General features: G+C 37.1%; 3 protein-coding genes across 10 annotated transcripts in view; 1 reads left to right on the top strand and 2 right to left on the bottom strand.

Annotated features, from left to right (window-relative positions):
- Positions 1-4,593, top strand: part of LOC121735706 (zinc finger and BTB domain-containing protein 44-like) — a 64,176-nt gene extending 59,583 nt beyond the window's left edge. For all 7 annotated transcript variants that reach the window (XM_042126621.1, XM_042126619.1, XM_042126620.1 and 4 more), the window contains 2 exons: positions 1,263-1,510; positions 3,086-4,593. In XM_042126621.1, coding sequence (XP_041982555.1) covers positions 1,263-1,510; positions 3,086-3,250 — 413 coding nt within the window. In that variant the 3' untranslated portion in view covers positions 3,251-4,593. The remainder of the gene's footprint in view (positions 1-1,262; positions 1,511-3,085) is intronic.
- An 8,170-nt stretch (positions 4,594-12,763) lies between these two features.
- LOC121735708 (H/ACA ribonucleoprotein complex non-core subunit NAF1) lies at positions 12,764-16,994 on the bottom strand. The gene is made up of 5 exons (XM_042126626.1): positions 16,435-16,994; positions 15,384-15,541; positions 15,035-15,141; positions 14,432-14,571; positions 12,764-13,757 (listed from the first exon to the last, which is right to left on the bottom strand). The coding sequence occupies exons 1-5, from the start codon at positions 16,797-16,799 to the stop codon at positions 13,241-13,243; spliced, it is 1,287 nt and encodes a 428-aa protein (XP_041982560.1). The 5' UTR covers positions 16,800-16,994; the 3' UTR covers positions 12,764-13,240.
- A 1,384-nt stretch (positions 16,995-18,378) lies between these two features.
- Positions 18,379-23,530, bottom strand: LOC121735709 (protein phosphatase 1 regulatory subunit 7-like). Of its 2 annotated transcripts, none has more exons than XM_042126628.1 (7): positions 23,366-23,530; positions 23,055-23,274; positions 22,723-22,851; positions 21,567-21,729; positions 20,594-20,902; positions 20,048-20,213; positions 18,379-18,541 (listed from the first exon to the last, which is right to left on the bottom strand). In XM_042126628.1, the coding sequence occupies exons 1-7, from the start codon at positions 23,370-23,372 to the stop codon at positions 18,498-18,500; spliced, it is 1,038 nt and encodes a 345-aa protein (XP_041982562.1). In that variant the 5' UTR covers positions 23,373-23,530; the 3' UTR covers positions 18,379-18,497. The 2 variants fall into 2 exon arrangements, with proteins under 2 accessions (XP_041982562.1, XP_041982561.1); XM_042126627.1 differs by having other exon boundaries at positions 18,379-18,537.
- Between the last annotated feature and the right edge of the window lie 62 nt (positions 23,531-23,592).

Here is a 23,592-nt window from a genome sequence, read left to right as displayed (position 1 = left end):
CGGTAAAACTATACAGGGTGCAATTAAACCTTCCTGCCAAATTTTAATATACACGTATTTTTTCTTTTATAGTCACTCGGTACTAAAATGTTGAGAAATACCTTCCGCAAGTTATCCTAAAAGACACTACAAACGATGCGTCGTCCGCGCGTGACGTGCCCCCGCGCGCGTGCCTCATCCCGCGTCACGCCCTCTTATTCCCCCGCGCGTGGCCGTTCTGCAAGGATTTTAAAAGGGATAAAATATGTCATTGAAAAAAAAAATAACACCCAATTTTTTTTGGTTAAATGGACTCCTAATGATACCTAAGCCCTGGAAAAAATTTGGCAGGAAGGTTTCATTGCACCCTGTATAATATAAGTATAAACTATCTTCCGTATTATAAGGAAATATTTTTGTAATTAAAGTTGTTCTGTTTGTAGGTTCTTATTCGCATAAGCATCAAATTTAAGCATTTGTATTATGTGTATCGTCCCACAAAAAAATTGCGTATTGAGTTATGAATGTATAGTCTGTCAAGAAAGTGAAGAAATTAAAAAGTGGCAACATCGTAGTGTCATCCCTTTTTTCTTGATTGATTTGAAAGGGATGACACTATACTCCACTCGGGCTAACTTGTCGCTAGCGGTCATGGACTCCCTGTCAAAAACTTGTCATTTTCCATATAAACCGCGATTGACAATGAAGTGTCAGATATTGTTTATTGTGGTTTTATATGGAAAATGACAAGTTTTTGACAGGGAGTCAACGACCGATAGCGACAAGCTAGCCCGAGTGGAGTATACGATGTTGCCACTTTGTAATTTCTTCACTTTCTTGACGGACTATAGTTATGTTCTTTTCTCTATTTAGAACAAGACTGCATTAATTTCATTAAAAATAAAATGTTGGGTTAGTACAAATGCTTAACAGCGACCAATTATTATTATCTACGTGCGAGCGAGAAATGACTGAAGTCATTATAACAATTGAACTTATATTTAATTACAAAACTTTCTGCCCTTTCTCAATGGCCAAAAATAACAAAGCCTATTTGTTTCAATTTGAGTCAAACGACAATTTTGACAAGCTGTCTTAACCACGACGATCACGACGCATAAGTTTTATTAGTAGTATGTATTCATTATGTATTATACTTATTTTTATTTCACGGGATTTACTTCATGGGACATTACTAAAATAATAATATGTATACTAAATTTTAAACTGATTTCGGTAAGGTAACGCCTGATTCTAAACGATCACGATGCTTTAAATTTCAGATGGCCGACCTAACGAGAACTACAACGCTACAAACCTCCCCTTCGGTGACTTCTCGTATCTAACCGAGATGATGTACAATCCGATGTACCCTTACGTCACGAGCGTCGACCCGGACCGCAACGTCGATGCAGACGCCCACGATGCCCACGACGGCCGTGATCGCACCATCGACGTGAGCGACTCGTCGTCGGATGATGAAGATGGTTCCCCAGATGACGCGCCGCCGCCGCCTGAGCAGATTATGACGGTACGTTTCTTGATGTTAATAATGTCGACGCCCACGACGGCCGTGATCGCACCATCCACGTGAGCGACTCGTCGTCGGATGATGAAGATGGTTCCCCAGATGACGCGCCGCCGCCGCCTGAGCAGATTATGACGGTACGTTTCTTGATGTTAATAATGTCGACGCCCACGACGGCCGTGATCGCACCATCCACGTGAGCGACTCGTCGTCGGATGATGAAGATGGTTCCCCAGATGACGCGCCGCCGCCGCCTGAGCAGATTATGACGGTACGTTTCTTGATGTTAATAATGTCGACGCCCACGACGGCCGTGATCGCACCATCCACGTGAGCGACTCGTCGTCGGATGATGAAGATGGTTCCCCAGATGACGCGCCGCCGCCGCCTGAGCAGATTATGACGGTACGTTTCTTGATGTTAATAATGTCGACGCCCACGACGGCCGTGATCGCACCATCCACGTGAGCGACTCGTCGTCGGATGATGAAGATGGTTCCCCAAATGACGCGCCGCCGCCGCCTGAGCAGATTATGACGGTACGTTTCTTGATGTTAATAATGTCGACGCCCACGACGGCCGTGATCGCACCATCGACGTGAGCGACTCGTCGTCGGATGATGAAGATGGTTCCCCAGATGACGCGCCGCCGCCCCCTGAGTAGATTATGACGGTAGGAATAAAAATAATTATTCAATTTTAATTATACCGACGCCCACGACGGCCGTGATCGCACCATTGACGTGAGCGCTTAGAGCTCTTGCAGACGAACGGCACGCGTCTTCGACTAGCGCCGTCGACTGGTACCGTATGTCTGTAAGAAGCCTAACTTGTCCGATAAATAAGACGGTTCGTCCGACGACGCGCTGCGTGAGCAGGTTATGACTGTAGGATTTTTAAATAAATTAAAAAATATATCGTATTAATATAATAATTAATATAGTACCCAGTAATACGTAAAACAAAACTTTCTCGAGTTTTAAATAGCTTGCAGATTCCTCCAGCTGCTTAAATTAAGAAATAGGTTGGGTCTATTCCTTTTATATGATACTAGATGACGCCCGCAACTCCGTCGCGCCAAAACTCGATTATCGCGCGGGAACCGTACATTTTTCCGAGATAAAAAGTATCATATGTCTTTTCCCGAGATTCAAAGTATCTCCATACCAAATTTCAGCTAAATCGGTTCAGCGGTTTGGACATGAAGAGGTAACAGACAGACAGACAGACACACTTTCGCATTTATAATATTAATAATATTAGTATGGAAGTATGGATTTATGGTTCCACCCGCACACTAATAAACTAGTCAAACGATTCAAAAGTTTTGTAAATTCAATGTGCATCCACTATCCACTATCCACTATCCAGTGCCATGTAACGCGACGTCGCGTGAAATTTCGATCACTATACTAGATATTTGAATATACACAAAAATCTCGCTTGTAATTATGACAATATGCTTATTATTTATCTACTAGATAACTTACTCAAACTCAAAAAATATACAAGAAACGAGCATTCGCTTATTAAATGTTCTAAGTATTAATTCCTCATTTTCGTTCCTTCTATTTCTAGGTGGGCGACTGTCAGATCGTGAAGATCCCGGCCGAGGACAAGGAGCCGCCGCCGGCGTCGCCCGCGCCCCCCGCGCCGCCCGCCCCCACCGCCTCCTCCGCCGTCACCATAACGCCCATCACTACCGTCGGCGACTGCACCATCCGCCCCGTGGCTGACACATAGGCACTCGGATAAGCAGGTGTACCAGATTTGGTACGTATGCCAGATATGGTACGCCAAGTGTGCCAGATTTGGTACGCCACGTGTGCCAGATATGGTACGCCACGTTTACCCGATATGGTACGTTATAGGTACGTAGTACTCGACCCGTACCGCGTTTGGCCGACATGACTTAGTCCGGAGATAAAAGGATAAGCGATATTTGGTTTAAACATCAAAAATTACGAGTACTCTTCCAAACCAGTTGCTTACTTCCAGATCATCACAATTAAAGCGAGATGCCAAATTACAAATTTAACCGAATATCGCCTAACTTTTCCTATATCTTCGCAACTGGCGAGCGTCAATGTAAAGTTTCGTCCAGTTCGTGCATTCGTCCTATCATAGGCCACGACGTCTTCCTAACGAAATGGATGGAACTAGACGGGTGATATTATTGTGGTAGCATTTGAAACCGACGACTTACATATCCTATGTATTATGTATACGTTGACACCGCTATATCTGTTCAGGATGTCGCCATTTTGACAATTGCTGTTGAAATTGTTCTGTAATTTCTGAGACTTTTTATTTCCCTTATGTCTAACTGATGTCAAAACTTTATTTTAACGTAGCACTTCACAGTATAGCGTTAATTTTATTTCTTTATATTTTATTGTTGGATTTAGGTAATACGCAGTATGTCTTTTATTTTAAAAACGTGAAATCAAGTATTGTTATATCGCGATCATTGTCTTCCTAGAGAGAAAAGATGTGAATACCAAAATATAAAAATTATTTTGATCCAAAGACGAACAGTTACTAAAATTGATATACAAATTACAAACATATCTAAACGTTTGCTTAATTGAACACGTTCAATGCAGCTTCACGCGACGTCGCGTAAGGTAAAACATGGGTTAAATACCGCGTAGTCGCGTGATGATAAACCAATAATATTATAAAGTTGAGTATTTCGAGTCAGCAATGATTTGAAAATTCAAGACACTCGCCAAACTGGTGTAATGCTACTACAATGATGAACAAAACTAATTGACTGTCAAAAATGCATTTAAATTGGTGGTGAATGGTTAATTTATCGGGAGGTATATTGTATTCGTTGAAGCTTTACCGTCGGCAGGGCACGCGTTTGTACTATCAACACAGAATATGGTTTAACTATGATATACAATGGAAAAGTCACGATTTTTTACACTTAAATACTAGGATTCGATTCACATAATTCGAATGTCATTTCAATCGCGAATGGTCTCATTTCCGCACACATATTACTGTCCCGTGCTAGAGAGACATCCCGCCCTAGTATACAAGTGGCAAGCGATTATCGTAAACGCTAACAAAATGAATGCGATTTGTCTTAAGTCATCGCTTCGCTAACGAATACTAATGTCAAATCCCATACATCCGATAATCGCTTGCCGCTTGTCTAGGCCCTCTGAGATTGAAGTAATATTCGAAATATGAGAATCAAGCACACTGTACAGTAAATACGGTATTTTTGGTACTCAATTTGACTCTCGTATGATAAAGAAACAAATAAAAACATTATTGCATATAAATTAACGCTCATTATTGTATACGTTTAACAAATCGAAAGGTGCTAATTCTATATTATAATTTTATTGGAATCTAAATATGACCTTATAGAATTATTTTTTCAATATAGGTACCCACGTGTATATCATAGTCAAATCATTCATTATATATATGAAAAGTACTGAGCCATATATTTATAGTGTAAGAGACTTTTATATGTATTAGAGTATTTTCATACCGGTACAAACGCACCCATCGACAGATACTCACAATCATATTGGAGTCACAAATGTCTTACATGAAAACGTGACCCAGGGGGTCTTAGAAGCTTTAAAGGGGTCTAAATTGACCCCCGAGAGACACTGTAGGCTAAGCGACATGTATAGTGTATACTCGCATTATTTATTTTTGTTTGAGTGGGATGTTGCTCTTATACTTCTATTCTGCTCTATTACTCAGAAACGTCATTTGCTTGAATGAGGATACACTTAGCTATATCTCTCTTGCTCTAGCAAATACAGGTTGTAAGTGATAGAAAAGGATAGAAGTAGGAAGTGGCTCATCCTTAATCCTTATGTAGATTAGCGTTAAGATACAAAATATTTTTTGAAAGAGAAACATTTGCAAATGCAAATTGGCATAAAAGTTTATTTCATGGCACTCGAAGTTTTCATGTAAGACATATTTAATCATGTATAGAATTATAATATTTTCCGAAATTCTACATAGAGGCGTAATATTTACTATATGATAGCATGTAGGGTAAGATTATATGCCTTCAGTGTATTTCGTAAACCGCCGTCTACTGAAACGTAATACTGTATTCGCTTAGTAGAACATGCTTTGACATAGCGTAATTATTAAGTAAGAGGCATCTCAAGAATTTAAAAGTTAATTTACTTAAAAATATTTACAACGACAGTAAGAAAGTGCTCTTACCGTATATATTCGATCTAATAATAATACACTTTCGTTCTCTGGTCGATCCAGTCAAGTTATCATCAAAATCAATCGAACTAACGGCATTTTGCTGTTTGATAAAAACGAATAAGATCTAACAATGGACGAGCCACGGACGTTAATAAAAATACGGACGTAACCTAGTCTAATCACGAGTGAAGCATAGTTATGGCCGCCCGTGTAGGATGTGTCCGTGTCATTGGTGCCGTCACTCAATGTACAATGACACGGGTTGTAGTACCTAGTTGCGTGTGTGAGTGTCGGTCACGTGTACAATAAACGAAATTGTCGTACATTGCATGCTTCACCTCTTTATAGTAATGCTACGTCCGTATTTTTTTTACGTCCGTGGGACGAGCAATATAATGCTGCGTTTCTACCGGAGCTAAGCTGCGTTGCGAGGAATGTGTTTTAGAAACGCTTCATTTGACAACGTTCAGCGCAACGATACTATCGGTTCTTGTAAAACACATTCCTCGCAACGCAGCTCAGCTCAGGTGAAAACGCAGCCTTAGAATTAGAGTTCTAGTTGCAAGTGTTAAACACTTGTTTACCTCGGTCTCGTTTAAAAAGATACACGCCTTATGTAGCCGCAGTGAATGTAGTATGCCAGAGCGTGTTCGCTATAATTTTCACAAGACGTTGCCTTAGATGATTTGATAGAAGTAGGAGATTGCTAATATTTTTTAAATGTTTTATCAGCTGTATTGGATGTTTAAATAGGTTTCTCGTCTTACGTTTCAGTAGACGGCGGTTCTCAAACAAATAAAAGACACGTTATTTCTAGACACGATCTGAGTTTGACAAAAACAGATATTATTTTGTTATTCGATAACAGTACTGTAGCAAGTAGCGTCGATTGGCTGTCTATGATAATCGAATATTCTAACTCGATTCTTTTATCGATTAAGGATCGAGTGACAATATTACTGCAAGTATTCCATTCGGAGTAGTTCGCACGCTGTTTCGCCTTTCCATTTCTAATCGTATCTCTGTGAATATTAGTGTAGCGCGTAGTGTCTTAGATAACGAATATATTCTAAATATTAACTGGCAACACCATTCGACGTGATACGAAGTAGCTGAGTAGTATCGTATGTGTTTCGCCCGGGACGCATGTCGTATGCGTATTGCCCGTAGCGTGCGTGTACGTGTGCGTATACGTACGGTATTGTATGCGTATTGGCCGTACGGCATTTCGTATACGTATCGCTCGTACGGTGGCGTGTACGTATTACCCGTAATGTACGGTCTTTCGTATAAGTGTTGCCCGCAACGTGCGATGCCCTAGACGCATTGCCCGTAAAGTAAGATAGCGCATATATTGCACGTTATGTAAGGCGTTGCGTATACGTCATTGCCTGTGACGCATAGCGTTGCGTATACGAATCGCCTGCAACGTACAGCGTTGCGTATACGCACCGCCTGCAACGTACGGCCATTCGTATACGTATAGCCTGTAACGTACGCCGTTGCGTATACGAATCGCCTGCAACGTACAGCGTTGCGTATACGCACCGCCTGCAACGTACGGCCATTCGTATACGTATAGCCTGTAACGTACGCCGTTGCGCATACGTATAACTCGTATGTACGGTGTATACGTGTCCGTAGACTGTATGTATCGTATCAATACGCGACCGTGTGACGGCCGCTCGGGCTTAGATCAGTTCCTTTACGTTGCATCCCCCGATGCCCTCAAGTATTATCGCTATCGTATATTTTTAAGGATTTTTTTATCTATCTGTACAGTAGAATAGTTCCTAACGTGTAATCGATACAAAATTATAACCCTTCGAACTAATAGTAGCTTATAATTTACGTTAAGTTTTCAATCGGAGATCAAATTAATGTAGATTTAGTTTAGGCTTTCGTTTACGTGAAAGACTGCTCTGTTTGTGTTGTTTCGGTTGTTGACCGGCGAAGCCCAGGAGGCGTATGTCATGAGTCTCAGACGGCAAGCTAATCGTTAATTTATAAAGGAATCTGTATTTTTGTACTAAGCTAAGTTGGACACAATCATTACTCGTAGCGTACCCACTGTAGGTTAGTTCTGGAGCAAACGCCCTATTGGCTTTGTGGTTAGGTTACTTTCCCACTCTCAAACGCTACTTGTCAACGTTTATAGAAAGAATTTCATTATTAAGGCACATTTGCTGCAAAAGTTGAAGTTAATCCTTGGTTAATATCGTCTCTCTCGTTTTTCGTAACGTAAGAAAGAGGTGGCATAATTTGACACTGGATTAGCATTAACGCCTTGTAAGTGAGCCTAAATGTTAACTCATTTAATCATAACTTTATATCTATGTTTATGAATCAGAATTTACATCTGTTTAAAAATTTCATATTGTTTATTGATTTACAATTTATTATTATTGGCTTGATTTATACAGAAACCCTCTTACTAATAAAATCATTTATACAGTTAATACAAGATCTGTCTTTTTCTGGCGCATTGAAAAAATGTTATGATAGACAGCTGAAGGTAACTTCAAAGTCAGACATTAGCTGTGTTTTAATAGAAAGGGGCAAATGTTATGTTATCTACGAATAATAAAAACTAAGGAAACTCCCATACTTCAACCGTTTTAAATTTGGCTCCTTTTCGAACACTAAAATATGACAATTCAGATTTTCGCCAAGGTCGTATCCCAGGTAACGGTATCATAATATTGCGCGCCGGACGACAGCCTGCGCGGTTATTGTCATTGTCATAGTTATGAAACAAATAATTGTCAAAAGCGGATAGTATTATGCAGTATACACCAAGCACATCTACTATCACGAAGAAACGAGCACATAATTATTTTAAAATCAAACATTTTCCTCTGATACTTCAGACATCGATAATAATTATAATATTATACATGTACTTAATAATTATGAACAAACCTTGTACGACTCGGGCGAATCTAAAACTATCCGAGCACCTAGAGAAGACGTTTTCAGATTACAAAAATCTATGTGCTAAATTATTACAGAATTGAAATTAAAAACTTACGTAAATTTTGTACAGTTTATAACTCACAATTAATATAATATTTTAATAACAGTTAGCAGTTTTTTATTTTTGTTCATTTACAATATTAAAGGAAATACTTATTTGTTTTGTCGATTGAACGTAATTTTTCGATTTAAGATTTTGGTACGTGGGAGAGCTATGCTTCGGCACGAATGGGCCGGCTCGACCGGAGAAATACACGTTCTCACAGAAAACCGGCGTGAAACAGCGCTTGCGCTGTGTTTCGCCGAGTGAGTGAGTTTACCGGAGGCCCAATCCCCTACCCTAATTATTCTATCAGGTGACCCGTTTGCTCGTTTGCCCCCTTATTTCATAAAAAAAATATATTACATTATGTTTTTTTTTTGTTTTGTCGTAAAAAATCCGTAGCAAGAAATATGAGAATACCCATATCATCTTATAACGCATTTAGTATAATCATAATGTCAGCCAGACCCCAAAATTTCGTTTATGATTAAATTGTTACATCTTGCATAACACTGTCCATGGCGACTTTGTAAAAATGTTGTAATTATATTATTTTTTGATTATTGCACTTTTAGAATAACATGTAAACAAACACAAAGAGACCAGCTTAATTTTATACAAATACCCTAGCATCCAACTTAAATAAACCATCTTTTTTGGGTCGACAAAAATACAAGAAATTTAAGCATAGTTTTAAACAATTCACTTACAGATGAAAGGTTATTCCTGTATTAAAAGTCGTATCTGTATGACTTCTACACCATTTCACAGGGCATTTAGGCATTTTAACAACAAAAATATTGTAAAAAGCTACGTAAAAAGTAAGTAAACAAAGCTATGTAAACAAATTGTAAAATGAGTTTAACAAAATTGTCATGTCGACCTGGTTGAATGTCACTCGAGTATATATACACGAAAAATGTGTACCGAACACATGCATAAGGTATACATGTATTCGGGTCACATTTTGTAGCCTTTTGGTGCACTTTTTTGACGGAGTTACTCTTCCTTAGTTTTTATTATTCGTAGTATGTTATACTTAAATCGTTAAATTATTACCTTTTTACTGCTTTATTTGTATCATGTAATCGTTGACAATGCGTGGAATCGGCAATATGTATACACTTGTATGATTATATTTATGAGTTATGACACAGCTGAATAGTCGCTGAAGTTAATGCATTTGATACGTTATATTGTAACGGTATAGGTAAACGGCCTGTAGCTAAGATGCTTTGGTAAATGTAGATGTTTGAAATAAAAAGTATCCCCGCGTTCCATTTAATGCTAAAAACAATCAAAACGCTCAAAATGCCTCCTATTTTGAGCGTTTTGGTCGTTTTTAACATCAAGTAGAACGCCACAGTAGAACCACTTCGTATCGTTACATCAAATTGTTTGATTTTCAATTTTTTATTTTATGAAGGCATCTTGGCTAAGGGCTCATAGTTATTTTACCTTGGAGTTTCTATGAGTTTATGAGATAAAATAACTGAATGGATTGGAGTCTTTGCATTTGTTACAGAACTTTGGAAATAGTAATTCAATTGTTACACTGCCAGATACAGTCTTTGTGTATGAATCACTACAGTAAAAATATCATATAAATATTTTATATGAAACAGTTTACGTATATATTTTAGTTTACATATATTTACATTCGATATTAATACCACTCTATATCGCTACAATATAACTCATTTGACAGGAAGCCTCACTCATTAATTTAACACTAGATTTTAATTATGTATCAGCATAGTTGCCGCTCGACCAGTGGAAAAAAATGCTTAGCAGCTCCATTGAATCAGGCACACACATAGTTTCAAAATAAGGTTTCAATATTATGTTGTTCAACCACGTCAATAACGATGACACAATTTGGTGTTTATAAAGGAGTCAATATTATGTTGTTCAACCACGTCAGTAGTGTAAAGGCAAAGTTTAAAACTGGTCGGGCCTGAAACTTGTGGATATTTGCACATTGATATACAATTGAAGCTGGATCAGAACCTTTTTTTTTTCATAATGTCTTTATAATGTGTATCTCTACTGTCCGACTGTTTTTGAAAGGCAGATGGCAATTAGCGGAATATCTAGACTTAATTGTATATCAATTATTCAAAATTATTCTTTTTATTTGATTCGCATTATTCTAGTTATTGTAACTGAAGATAAAATAAGTTCTATACAAAGAGAATATTAAAATTTTTTTTTCTTTTATAACTTGTCACTACAACAATAAAATTAGCTAAAGCCTATTATATTATAAGATTATGTCGCATAATTATTATGCATGATAATCTTTTAATATAAGCCTATGCCTTTAGGCTTATATTAAAAGAATGTCGCATAATTATGCATGATAATCTTTTAATATAAGCCTATGCCTAAAGGTTTAATTTACGATGTTTACTTTGAAAATTGTTAAACAAAGTTACAGTAACTGGTATAATACATAATATTTATCCTGTTATGCAATGCCTAGAATCTTCAATATTAAAAATGCATTTCATCATCATCATTAAATGGACGCTGTTAAGCATTCGTGTACTAATCCACAAAAAATTACGTATTGAGTTATGAATGCAGTTATGTTCTTTACATGATTTAGAACAAGACTGCATTAAAATTTAGCAACAAAAAAAACTGTGGGTTAGGAGTTAGGACTAAGGACACTAATGCTTAACTGTGACCAAATAATTCTTGTGTATCTGGACATTGTAATTGCAGGTCAAAAAATAATGTTATGTTGTTTAGATATCAAAATTATTCCTTGTGTTAGTTTTTATAAGCCTATCTTAGAGGTATCATCGAGTCAAACTGTTCTCATTATTTTTAACTATGGTGATCATGGGTTACAGTAAAAACTAAAAAGTATACATGAATTCTCTACAAAAGCTAGTATGTTTATGATATGAAAACACGTGGATTATCGCTCTTAAGCTTAATATAAAGATGAACATAGCCTTAACCCCGATTCCTCTGAGCTCGCGCGTAGTATTTTAGATCAATGTATTTTTAGCAGTGGCGTAACTATAACATCCGGGGCCCGTGGCAAATTGATAGGGCCCCATCAGTTAAAATCGTCACGTTAATTAATAAAACAATGTATAAAAATGTCTGACTTCACGGTCTCTTGCGCTGGGGCGCTCTTGGATCGGGGGCCCTTGGCATTTTGCCAGCCTTGCCACCCTATAGTTACGCCACTGATTTTTAGCATGTTTCTCAGAGATCCCAAAGTAACTGGTGAAGACAGTTTGACTCGAATACCTCGGTTTTTTAGTTGTATGGAGATATATTATATTCCTGTATTGTGAAATGGCTATTCATTTTACGTTGTGATCATGTGAGTGCAAAATTTATATTATAAACCCAGTTGGTTCGACGTATATAGGGCAGCAGGATTAGTTCTTCTGCATAGTCCGAGAGCAGTATTTTTTAGCTGTAGTTCTTTATTTTAAACTTTTTTTATTATTATTTTTAACAATTATAAAATTCGATCGTTAGTTAATTTCTAACAGTGAAATATTTAATAAAGAAATCACAAAACAATTCGCCTTTTTATTCTTTTCCCCTTTTCCGTAGGCCGCCATTACAAAATATTCGACCTCTTCCGACCTTATGTTGGCAATTTTATCCGTTTAAATATTCAGTAGACCTGCAAAATCTATACTAATATTATAAATGCGAAAGTATCTCTGTCTGTCTGTCTGTCTCGCTTTCACGCCAAAACTACTGAACCGATTGCAATAAAATTTTGTACACAGTTATTCTAGAGTCTGAGAAAGGACATAGGCTACATTTTAATATTGTATAAAAGTGAAAACAAGAATCTTGCAGGAATTAAAGTCCTCAACTATAAATTATAATGATTTTGCACCATTCGACGTCACGTGGTACAACCTACATGGTATTATACTGATAATTTTTTGAAAATTTTCTCTGGTAGTTGCTATATATAAAAAACAAATTCTAATTAAGCTCTTGTGGTATTATAAGTGATAATTGGAAGAGGAATAAAAGAAAATGTTTTTGTAAAGTTTTTATTTTGTACAAATGCGGTGTTCAGATAACATTATTGGACACTACCAAACATCGTAACTTGCTTTTATTATGTGTTTATTTTATACTTTGCATCATTGTGCATTTAATTATTGCTATTTTCTACAAAAATATGTCTCTGGTATTTTGATATATGGAGCGATACATAATCTGAATGGATATAATTAGATGATTGCCAACAATTTTTATAGTAGTATAATATAATAACTACGTACGTAGTAGTTTAAATGGTAGCGACTCACTAGCAGCACTTAATATCACAGTCGAGACCGTCAGAAAGATTCAAATCAAACTTTTCTGAAAAGCCTCAAATATATTTCAACGCCATCTCTGGATACTAGTAAATAAAGTCACAGAACACAAATCCATCTAGTAAAATAAAAGTATGTTATAAGTACTATTTACTACTTAATATATCACTTTGCTCGCGTAGGCTGTATGTTAGTCTACGTCCCGGGCGGCGGGGGGTCGTTAGTCCACTGCGGCTGAGGCCCCGGCATGTTGCAGAAGCTGGCCCCGAACACGGGGGCATTTTGGCGGAAGTGCTGGGGCCAGTTGGGCCGCATGGGCCTTCCGAAGTTGAATCGGTTCATGTGCGGCGGGCCGAAGGGCGGGAACGCTTGGAACGGCGGCATAGGCCCCATGTCGGGATGGGGAGGGGGGGTCCTCATTTGATCGTCCCAGGGTCTCTGGGGCCGGAAGCCCGGGTTCCGCCTGAAGCCGACGGGCATTCGGCCTCTGTTCGGCCCGAAGCGGCTACTGGATTGCGTGGGCCGGTTTCGTTTCGCTTCGAGGATCTTTCTCGGTTGGTTCTTGGAGGTCTCCCCGCTGTCTCCGTCCTGCCTCTGCCTCTGTTCCTTCCTCGCCCTGTTGGCCCTCCTCTCCTCTTCGTCGTCGGAGAACTCCACTTGGTTCGGAGGCGGCTCGATGTCGTGCAGCCACGATGCGTCAGATCCTTTTGTTCTGAAATTGGAAATAATGTCTTTTAAAATGCATAGAATTTTACGCATTTAAAATACAACCAACGCGGAAAAAAATAAGTTTTTCCCGCTTTTAATTATAATTTACCTTCTTTTAAAGTTCTATATTATAAAAACACTGAAATCTTACAGCATATTTTTGCTTTTTTGAGTAAATTATGGCGATTGCTGAAAAACTATCTTTAAAACTGGGAAACTCCATAACTCTTTAGAAACGAACTTATTTAATGCCGTATGAATTTGGGAAACCATGTGGACATTTATATTAATCTTTCCCTGGCATTACAGTATTCGAAGAATTGTAAATTTCCAAAGAACACTGTATAACTTATAATTACTCATCTACAGATACAGAGGCTTGATATAATAACTACCACACCGGTTTCAGTGACGACAGATGGAAACTGAGCCAGTTAGCAGGAGTAATTTTATAGTGCCCAAGTGTGTGCGTAGTACACGAGCACTCTCTATTCCTTTACTCTTATATCCCAGTGGGACAGACAACCGACACGACTGGCGAGATAAGGAACAAGACCAAGTTTTTACATGCCCATCCGACGCGTGTTTCCAACGCGGAAATCGAACCTACAACCACTGAGTAAACCACTGGACCATGGAGGCGTTAGACTTTAGAGGCTTGATATACTAATTACTAACTTCATGAGCTCAGTGAGGAACACGTAGTTGGTGTGGTCTGAGCTACGCGGCGCGATGTACACGTCCATGCCGGCCGACACGCCGCGCTCCTTCACGTGCTCCTCCGAGTTGAAACGCACGCAGTAGTGGGGCTCTGTCACCTGTTAATTAAAATTAAAATATAAATGAAACTGGACGACGCCCGCGGAATGTTGGCGCAACGGGGTTCCATTGCGCCAACATTCGTTTATCGCGCGGGAATCATGAATTTTAAAGGGATGAAAAGTATATCTATACAAAATTTCAGAATATCAATTGAGTGGTTTAGGCGTGAAGACGCAACAGACAGACAGACACGCTTTCGCGTTTATAATATCAGTATGGATAAATGCACAGGCAAAGTGAATCCACTAAGAAAAGGCTTTAATAATTAATGCTTCCCCACATGTTACATAGGTCATGAAATACATATACCTACTACTAATATTTCACAGCTTAGCCACAGGCAAAAACTGGTTTAAACTTAGCACCACCTTTCTTAAATATAATTTTAACTTTTTTTATTAGTATTATAAAACTTAAGGTCAAAGCAACACACATTTATATACATATAAGATTACTTACCGGACCAAACACATCGAAGACCTTGCCTAGAGCCTTTGCACCATTGTCCAGAAACAAAACAGTGTCTAGATCCACTGCAGGTGTTTCTGGGAATGCTCGCACCACAACTGAAAAAGTAATTATTGCACACTTAGTAATGGTACAAGTTTCTGAAATCGGTTTTAATATATTCTAATAACCTTAATATATTTTACTCTACAAAATTCTAGTCCATGTAGTTGTTACCTGTAAAGGCAAGAGGCCTAAAGTTGTTTGACTTGTCAGAAATAAATCATAAAAGTTATCTGACATTTAAAAAAACTCATCATACAAGGTACAATGCTAAAATAAAAAAGAATGTAATAGTTACCCAATCTATCTACAACACTTGCAACTGTTCCAATTTTTGTAGTTTCTTGTGCGGGTAGACTTATTGCCAAATCCTCAATCGGAGGCAGGTCATCCAAACCGAGTTCCCCTTTTACCTTTGGTATGCTCTTATCAGCTTTTCCACCTTCTACTTCATCCCTGTAATTATTTGTCAATATTTAAATATTTAAAAAAAAGTTATAAAGTCTTAAAAAGAATAATATTTACTATTTCAATAGAGCTCCCACTTGTATCAATTGTATTTTAGTATATTCTAATATAGTTGAAGATTATCATTTTAAAAACTATTGGTAACAGCAAAATAATATGTATTATTTATATTCACTTTTTAACTTACTGATTAGCTACATTTCTCAATAGTTGTATCTTAATAAATTTAATAAGTGGTTTCTATAGTCTTATTTTCATAATTCTAAAAATCTTATTTGCATAAAAAGTTGCAAGATTTCTTATTTTAATGTAACACAAAAATTATAGATGTATTCAATATTCAAATTAAATTTTAGACTAATGTGCTCAGAAGTGTGGCTTCTTAACATTTTCAACACATATTTTGGGGCATAGAATATTTAAAAATAAATGATCACATTTTAATTATAATTATTTTATTAAAAAAATATTCTCATTTACATTTTAGACAGCCAAGTTTTATTAACATTTTAAATGTGGAAGCATATTTTACACTATTTTGTAATTCTGATTAAAAAAATATATTTGGCTTTCCGAGTATATCATAAGTTTAACTATACAGTAATACAGGAACCATACGTTTCTTCATTTGTTCCTTTACAAAATACTGTTTGATTGATGAATAGAGGTAAACAAAACTCGTGTTAAAGCTGTATTATTCATCATCTTTGGTCTCATACTGTACAATAAAAACAAAAAGAAATTAACAATATTTGACCAACTCAACAAAATATGCAATTACTGACACAAATTGTTTGACAAACTTTTTCAAAACTTATGTTCAGTTTGGGCAAGCGTGTTACATTTGCATAATTTTTTTGAGAATTAAAAATTCGAGGTACCCGCTCGTGAGCTCTTCGATATCCTTTATGGAGTCTTCGTCGCTGTCGCTGGCCTCGTCCGTGTCGGACTCGGAGCTGGTGTCGGCGTCCCGGTACTCCGTCACGTCGTACTCCAGGACGTCGTTCTCGCAGCTGTCGATGATCATGTGCCTCGTGACCTCCTCGTTGCTCGTGCTCGATAGGGGCCCGTGAGCACATGCGTTTATTATGTTGTTCTTGAGCACCATCTCGCTGAGCTCCACCGTGTCGGAGTCATCGTTGGCGGGGTTCTCGTTGGATTTGTCCTCCGAATCGGATTCTGAGCTGTATTCGGCTATTAAACTTAAAGACACGTTTTTATTGTTGCTCTGCTCAAGGTTTTCCATTACAAAGAGCGAACACGACGGACGGATTGAACGTTCAGTTTTTGGCACAGTGTTATTGCTGAGTTCGATTGTAGCACCTAATTATTGCTTTTGAACATAAACAAAATAATAATTGATGAAGTAATTGTTTGTGAGGCCGTGAAATGCGTTTTTGGGATTGTCGTGAAATAAATTGAAAAAATTCACCACTGTCAATTGTCATCGAACATTGACAAACGAATGTCAAATTTAAAAGTTTAATTGTCATTTCTGGTTTGTCTATTCCTTTTTATTTTTTTAAATAAAAAGCAAACAGAGGAGGCAAAGGCATCTGGCATTCATCTTATATTGGACCATAGACAATGTAAGGTGTAAACGAGCTAATGGGTCACCTAATGGCTAATGATAGATGAAACAAATTGGCACTTTTGTCAATTCTGTTTTAATCGTAGACAGAGCAAAGTATAATATGCTTATTCTTTCGTTTTGATCTTTAACCCAAATAGAGTCTGGCCAACGAAAGCTGAACCAAGCATTTATTTTGACTGGCAACACTATTCTGCCAGTCTATGGTTTGCGGTTGCACGATTTCATGATCTTGATACTTGGTCATAATTATTATTTTATACTCTTGTGATCTTTTAATTTTTCATACTAGACATGTTATTTATTTTAATAAATGGTATTTTTATTGAAAATCTTCACGAAGATTCGGATGAGAAACAGGAAGTTTCCACCATACCATTGTGACCTAATTACCCATCGAATATTCTATTCTCTCGTTAATACCGATTAGACATAAAAACACAAATAAAACACAATTATTTTACGTGCACTTTTTCCACTATATTATTATTACAAATTTTAGCTAAAAACACTACCGGTTTCAATTCAACATTTCTACTAGGCTTAGTTTCAGGCTTAGTTAGCAATATATTTTCTAAGTCAGTATAGGCTATATGTTAGACTTTTCTTTTGTAGGTGCATAATTTTTTGCACATTGGAGTAATACAATATCTAGCATCAGCAGAAAACGATCTAAATCTTTTTTTCCTACTACATTATGTGATACCATATAAATAATTTTTAAATTTGCCGCGGTTCGCTTGGTTCAGCTTTCGTTGGCCAGACTCTATAGTCTGTCAAGAAAGTGAAGAAATTAAAAAGTGGCAACATCGTAGTGTCATCCCATTCTAATAAATCTAAGAAAAAAGGATTTTTTTTAATTTATTGGGAGCTGGAAACAAGTCCTTTGCTCCAGAAAAAAGGGATCACAGAGTACTTTATTAAAGGGATGTCGGTTACCTATACATATATGGGATATACGAGCAGCTTCCCACTTAATTACCTTACTGTGTGGGAACGGACTTAGAAAAAAGGGATGACACTACGATTTTGCCACTTTTTGACTTCTTCACTTTCTTGACGGACTCGATGGCATGCTGTTAAGATGAAAGTAATCAGCAGCAGTTGGAAGAATTGTACTTACACTAGATGGTTAAAGTAAGTTGTTTTAATATTAATTATTCAACATAAGTTATTTTTCTGTGCAGTACCCAGTAGTTTACGGTATTAAATAGCATGGAAATAAAAGTTAATCAATGAAAATAACCTTTTACTTGTATATTATCATATAATTATCACAAATAAACAGGATGAAAAACAGTTTAAAAGCTAAAGTTCACTTTACACATAATGCATGTTTTCAGTTTATTAGGTTCATCTTCTGTCACGTGAAGACTGGTAGAGGAATCGGGGACTACCTGAAAATGCAGATCTGTCATCTGCCGTATGTGTTTCAAATCAAATATTCTATTCGCGTTATGATTGCAGTGTTTCATCAGACTGTTACAGAGGCTACTATAGAGGCCTACTTCGCGACATTGGTGAATCAAATGACATTCATTTGTACTGATGATTCACTGCAACTTACGTTTCTCTCTCGAAATCAGCGGTCTGCGGGGGTAGCCCATTCCAATGTATAGATATTTTTCGACAAGCTGTCTGGTACGCTGCGCGCCGCACGGTTTTTGAGGCCTGTCCATATAAATCTCAAATCTGTTACTTATATTGAAACGCGCCGCCGCGCTGCTCCCGCCGTGCTGCCCGCTGATTTCGAGACTGAAGCCATAAACGTGTACACTGTACACTTTATACTCTATTCAGAATATAGTAAAAAGTGTAAATAACATTATTCAAAATCATTCTGGTCAGTCTTTGAGAAGTATCATCCATCTATTTCTTAAATCCATCTAATTCTCAGTGCCGTAAACAGTCTTTTTTGCGCCCTGTGCGAGCTTCTACAACTGCGCCTTTGCTTTTTTAGATATTATATTACCCAAAGCAATGTATAGGTTTATTTTACTGTTGGAATCGTGCTCTAGAGGCGCAGCGGGAACTATTATCGGGAGCAAACCATAATAATACTCCTGCCTGGTTTGGCCATTTTTGCGCCCCCCCAGAGTCTACGCCCTGTGCCTGGGCACCGGTGGCACCGCCCTATTTACGTCACTGAACATTCTATAGTAACAGAAATCAACAAAAACGGTATATATTTATTAATTAAAATAGTAACTTGTTTACTATACTTGACTAATAATACTGTTATAAATGGAAGGATTTAATTGAATGGAGGTTTACATACTGTTAGGCTGCCTTTCCACCAGAGCTGAGCGGAGCTGTATTGTGAGGAATGTGTTTTTGAAAGCCAATAGAATCACTTCAATGACATGATTTGCCATGACATTGCTTACCGCAGCTATGCTATTTGTTCTCAAAAACAAATTCCTCACAACAAAGCTCCGCTCAGCACTGGTGGAAAAAAATTGATTTTATGTAAACTATTTGAGTTATGCCTGTTTTCACCAATCATCCTCTCAAAAACCTGCCTGTTCCAATTTTAAATGATCCATTTAAAATTGAAACAGGCAGCAAACGCCGTCTCGCCGGAGGCAAGTTATGTCAATTTAGTTTTGAATTATGGCTTTAAATGTGCATAGAAAAGCATCATCTACTCAATTTACGACCGAGGTCTCATTAAATATGTGCCACATATGCATTCGTGAAAACAGGCTTAAGCAATATTAAATCTATCTAATACAATATACATTATAATTTACACAAGAAAACTTTTAATAACTAATGAAAATAATGCATTAAAGTATACGATGAAGTTAATGATAAATTAAAATAATGGAAACAAAACTAATGATAAATAGACATTTAATGGACAGTTACAATCTAAAATGATAAAATGAATTCTTATCTACACAGGGTCGCGTCGATTTGTTTGAGTGAAGGCAGAGTTAACTTCAGTTTCCTCCTGTACGCCGGATCTGATGCCAGCGGGTTGTGTTCTAAATATACTGTCTGAAGTTTCTTGTTCTCCGTCAAGTAGTCCACTGACGACCAATCTGATATCTGATTGTTGTTCAGCTGGAAAATAGGCATGGAGTTTTACCAACATATTCATTTGTACATGATGAAAAAAAAGTTTATAGCCAAGTAGAACATGAAAATGTATAAAAAAATCTTTAAGCCCGTCACAGACTTAGCTATAATATATATTAATATACCATACTATAATATATATTACAGTAGCTACCAGAAATATATATTATAGCTGAGTGTGCGGTCACGCGATAATTAGTATAGAAAATGTATAGTATTATGCCTAGCTATAAAAATATTAATATATATTATAGCTAAGTCTGTGTCGGACTGACGGTTTGGACATTTCAGTCAAAAATTGGGATGATAAAGTTTTTAAGTATTTCTGTTTCACAAGTTAAGCATATTTTGTTAAAAAAACATACCCATAACTCCTCCAACTCTGCCATATGTTTGACATTCTCAATGACTGTTATTTTATTGAATGCAAGATCCAACGTCTGTACATTAACCTGGCTCCCAAGGTTTTCTATAACCGATATGTTGTTTTCCGATATGTATAGCTGCTCCAATTTTGTTAGCTGCTCCAAGTTTTCTATTTTAGTTAGACGGTTACTCTGCAGTACTAGAGTTTCCAAATTTGTTAAATCCTCAAGGTTTTGTATTTTGGTTATTTTGTTCTTCCCAAGATACAGTTCCCTTAGGGATTTTAATCCTTCTAGGTCCTTTATCTCCTGTAAAATTACAAATTAAAATAAATTATTATTACAAAATAATCACAAGGTGGTAATCACCTTGTGATTATTTTGTAATAATAATTTAGTATTCAGTTATTCAGATTATTCTGAATAGGTATTCAGATTATTCTGACTACCTATGCCCATGTCATAGAGAACCAAACTAAGGTTGGGTTGCACCAGAGGCGTGGTTATAGTTAAAGTTAAATATGGCGTCCAAACACCCCATATTCTCATACGACATCTGTCAATTTTTCCAGTTATAGTTAAGGTTAAAGCCAAAGTTAGTTGGTGCAACCCAGTCTAAATGTTTTTGTATTTCCACATCATTAATATTTTGTGAAGTGAAATAGCTTTCACATGAAAAAACTTTTTGTCATCTGTGTGTTATGACGACGCAGCGCGCCGTGTGAATACCTTGGTTATTTGTATATAAAACAACGCAACGACAGCGCTGCGTCGACGCAACCGTGCAACGCCGTGTGGACTCTTACAGTAAGTAGGTCTTGACAGTTTCTTAAAAACGCGCTTAGTACCAAAACTTTAAATTTTGTTTTCTCAGAAAGAGTCCAGGGCCTCCTTACTGTAAAACTTTGTATAGATGGCAGAAATTCAATCTTGTTTCTACTATAAAAAATTTAATAAAATAATTGTTACTCACTCTTATTCTGTTGTCACCTAACTCAAGCAGTTCCAGCTTAGGCAGATGATTCACATTCTTTATTTCTGATATTTTATTTGAACTCAAATAGACTTTCTTCAAATTGAGAAGATTCTCCATACCTTGGATCTCTCTGATTCTATTGAATGAGAGATCTAAGATTCTGAAATAATTAATTAGATAGAAATAATTGTGCAATACAAGACATGATTCATAAAATATAATAAACTAGCTGTTGCCTGCGACTTCGTCCGTGTGGACTTTGGTTTTTAGTAAAGTTGTTCCCGTACATCGATTGAGTCGTTTACGCGCAAATCAGAAAAGTATATTGTTTGGGAACCGCACATTTTTGGATACACGATAAATGGGCTATCTAACACTGAAATAATTTTTCAAATCGGACCAGTAGTTCCTGAGATTAGTGCGTTCAAATAAGCCATTTCAAATAATTTCTCCCGTTTTTTTCACACTTTCCTCTATTTCTTTGCTTCTATTAGTCTTAACGCGATAAAATATAGTTTATAGCCTTCCTCGATAAATAGGCTATCTAACACTGAAATAACTTTTAAAAACGGACCAGTAGTTTCTGAGATTAACGCGTTCAAATAAGTCCTTTCAAATAATTTTCCCCCGTTTTTTCTACACTTTCCTCTATTTCTTCGCTCCTATAAGTCTTAGCGTAATAAAATATAGCCTATAGCCTTCCTCGATAAATGGGCTAACTATCACTGAAAGAATTTTTCAATTCGGATCAGTAGTTCCTGAGATTAGCGCGTTCAAACCAACAAACAAACAAACAAACTCTTCCCAATTATAATATTAGTATAGATTAAGCTTAATCCTTCGATTGTGGATTCTGGGAAATCTATTGTTATTCTTTTGTGAGTCGCTCACAGCCACTCACAGGTGAGCTTATGGGGCTTGATGGGTTAATAATAATATTTAGATCTATTCAATTTCGCAATAGCTACCCCATAGCTGATTAACAAAATGGGCTACAGTATTTACAGCATAATATTATGACATGTTGTTTAAGTTGTAATAATGATGCAACTAAGCATTGTATCGAAAGTTATCATACAGTTTATATATCTGTAGACTCAACTAGCATAAGTACAGATATTTTGTAAAAATGATATAGAAACAATGATTTTACTCTAAGTTGACGAGTCCACTCAGGTTTTCCATGATCACAATTTGGTTGTCATACAGTTCCAGTTCCACTAGTTTACTGAGAGTGTCCAGACCTTCTATCTTCTTAATAAGATTCCAACGGAGATATAACCTGAAACACAATAAAAATGGTTTGTAAATAATTATACTAGTAGAATTTTTTATTGTTAACGCCAGAATATTGTTGTGAAAATATATTCCACTGCTATTGAAATATTGGAGTAAATAGCAATGTCTAAGGGGAAAATAGCACTGTAGTCTTAAATCCCCCACTCAAAGCTGATTTCTCTTTGAACCCAAATGAGTCATAAATACCTTTCTAAGTTCACCAGCGGTTCGAGATTTTCAATTTTCCCAATTCTGCCGTGGTTCAAATCTAAGATGTCTGTGTTTTCATTGACCACAATGAGCTCCTGAGTGTTTTCATCTGCGGGGTTAGCTGGCGGTGCCGGGCTCTCTCGGTCTACGTCTGAAAGAACTTCCTCTTTTGGCGCCTCATCAGTTTCGTCCGCAGCCATTGGGATATCTTGATTATCTAAAATTGATAACAGTGGTTATTGCTCTACAGAAACGGAACGAAGAGACGATAGATCCACGAGAGAAGATGCAGATGAATGATAACTTACCTGCCATGTTAGTAGGCTCCTGGTAAACTGGATTTTAGCTTTGTAATGTACACAAAATTTTTAAAAAGCTAATTTTACGGTACTCTGACTCATACGAGGAAAAATTCAAAACTGCTTTTTCCAATTTCCATTGGGATTTGGGCAAACAAAATCTACCGACTGTCAAGCAACGAATACTATACTCACAAGGAGCTGTCAAGTGTCAGCTATGAGCTATGGACAAAGGA

This window comes from Aricia agestis, chromosome 17, assembly GCF_905147365.1.
Source record: "Aricia agestis chromosome 17, ilAriAges1.1, whole genome shotgun sequence".
In the NCBI taxonomy this organism is placed as follows: Eukaryota; Metazoa; Arthropoda; class Insecta; order Lepidoptera; family Lycaenidae; genus Aricia; species Aricia agestis.
This window is presented reverse-complemented; position numbering and strand designations above follow the sequence as displayed.

Excerpts from the sequence above, each read along its gene's own strand:
- LOC121735709 (XM_042126627.1), bottom strand. Across the intron at positions 21,730-22,722 it reads AGTGGACTCGTCAACTTAGA|AATCTTAGATCTCTCATTCA; the intron begins GTAAAATCATTG and ends TAATTATTTCAG. Across the intron at positions 20,214-20,593 it reads CAGAGTTGGAGGAGTTATGG|CTGAACAACAATCAGATATC; the intron begins GTATGTTTTTTT and ends CCTATTTTCCAG.
- LOC121735708 (XM_042126626.1), bottom strand. The coding sequence starts at position 16,799 with ATGGAAAACCTTGAGCAGAGCAACAATAAAAACGTGTCTTTAAGTTTA. Across the intron at positions 14,572-15,034 it reads TCTTCGATGTGTTTGGTCCG|GTGACAGAGCCCCACTACTG; the intron begins GTAAGTAATCTT and ends TTTAATTAACAG. Across the intron at positions 13,758-14,431 it reads TTCCTCACTGAGCTCATGAA|AACAAAAGGATCTGACGCAT; the intron begins GTTAGTAATTAG and ends TTCCAATTTCAG.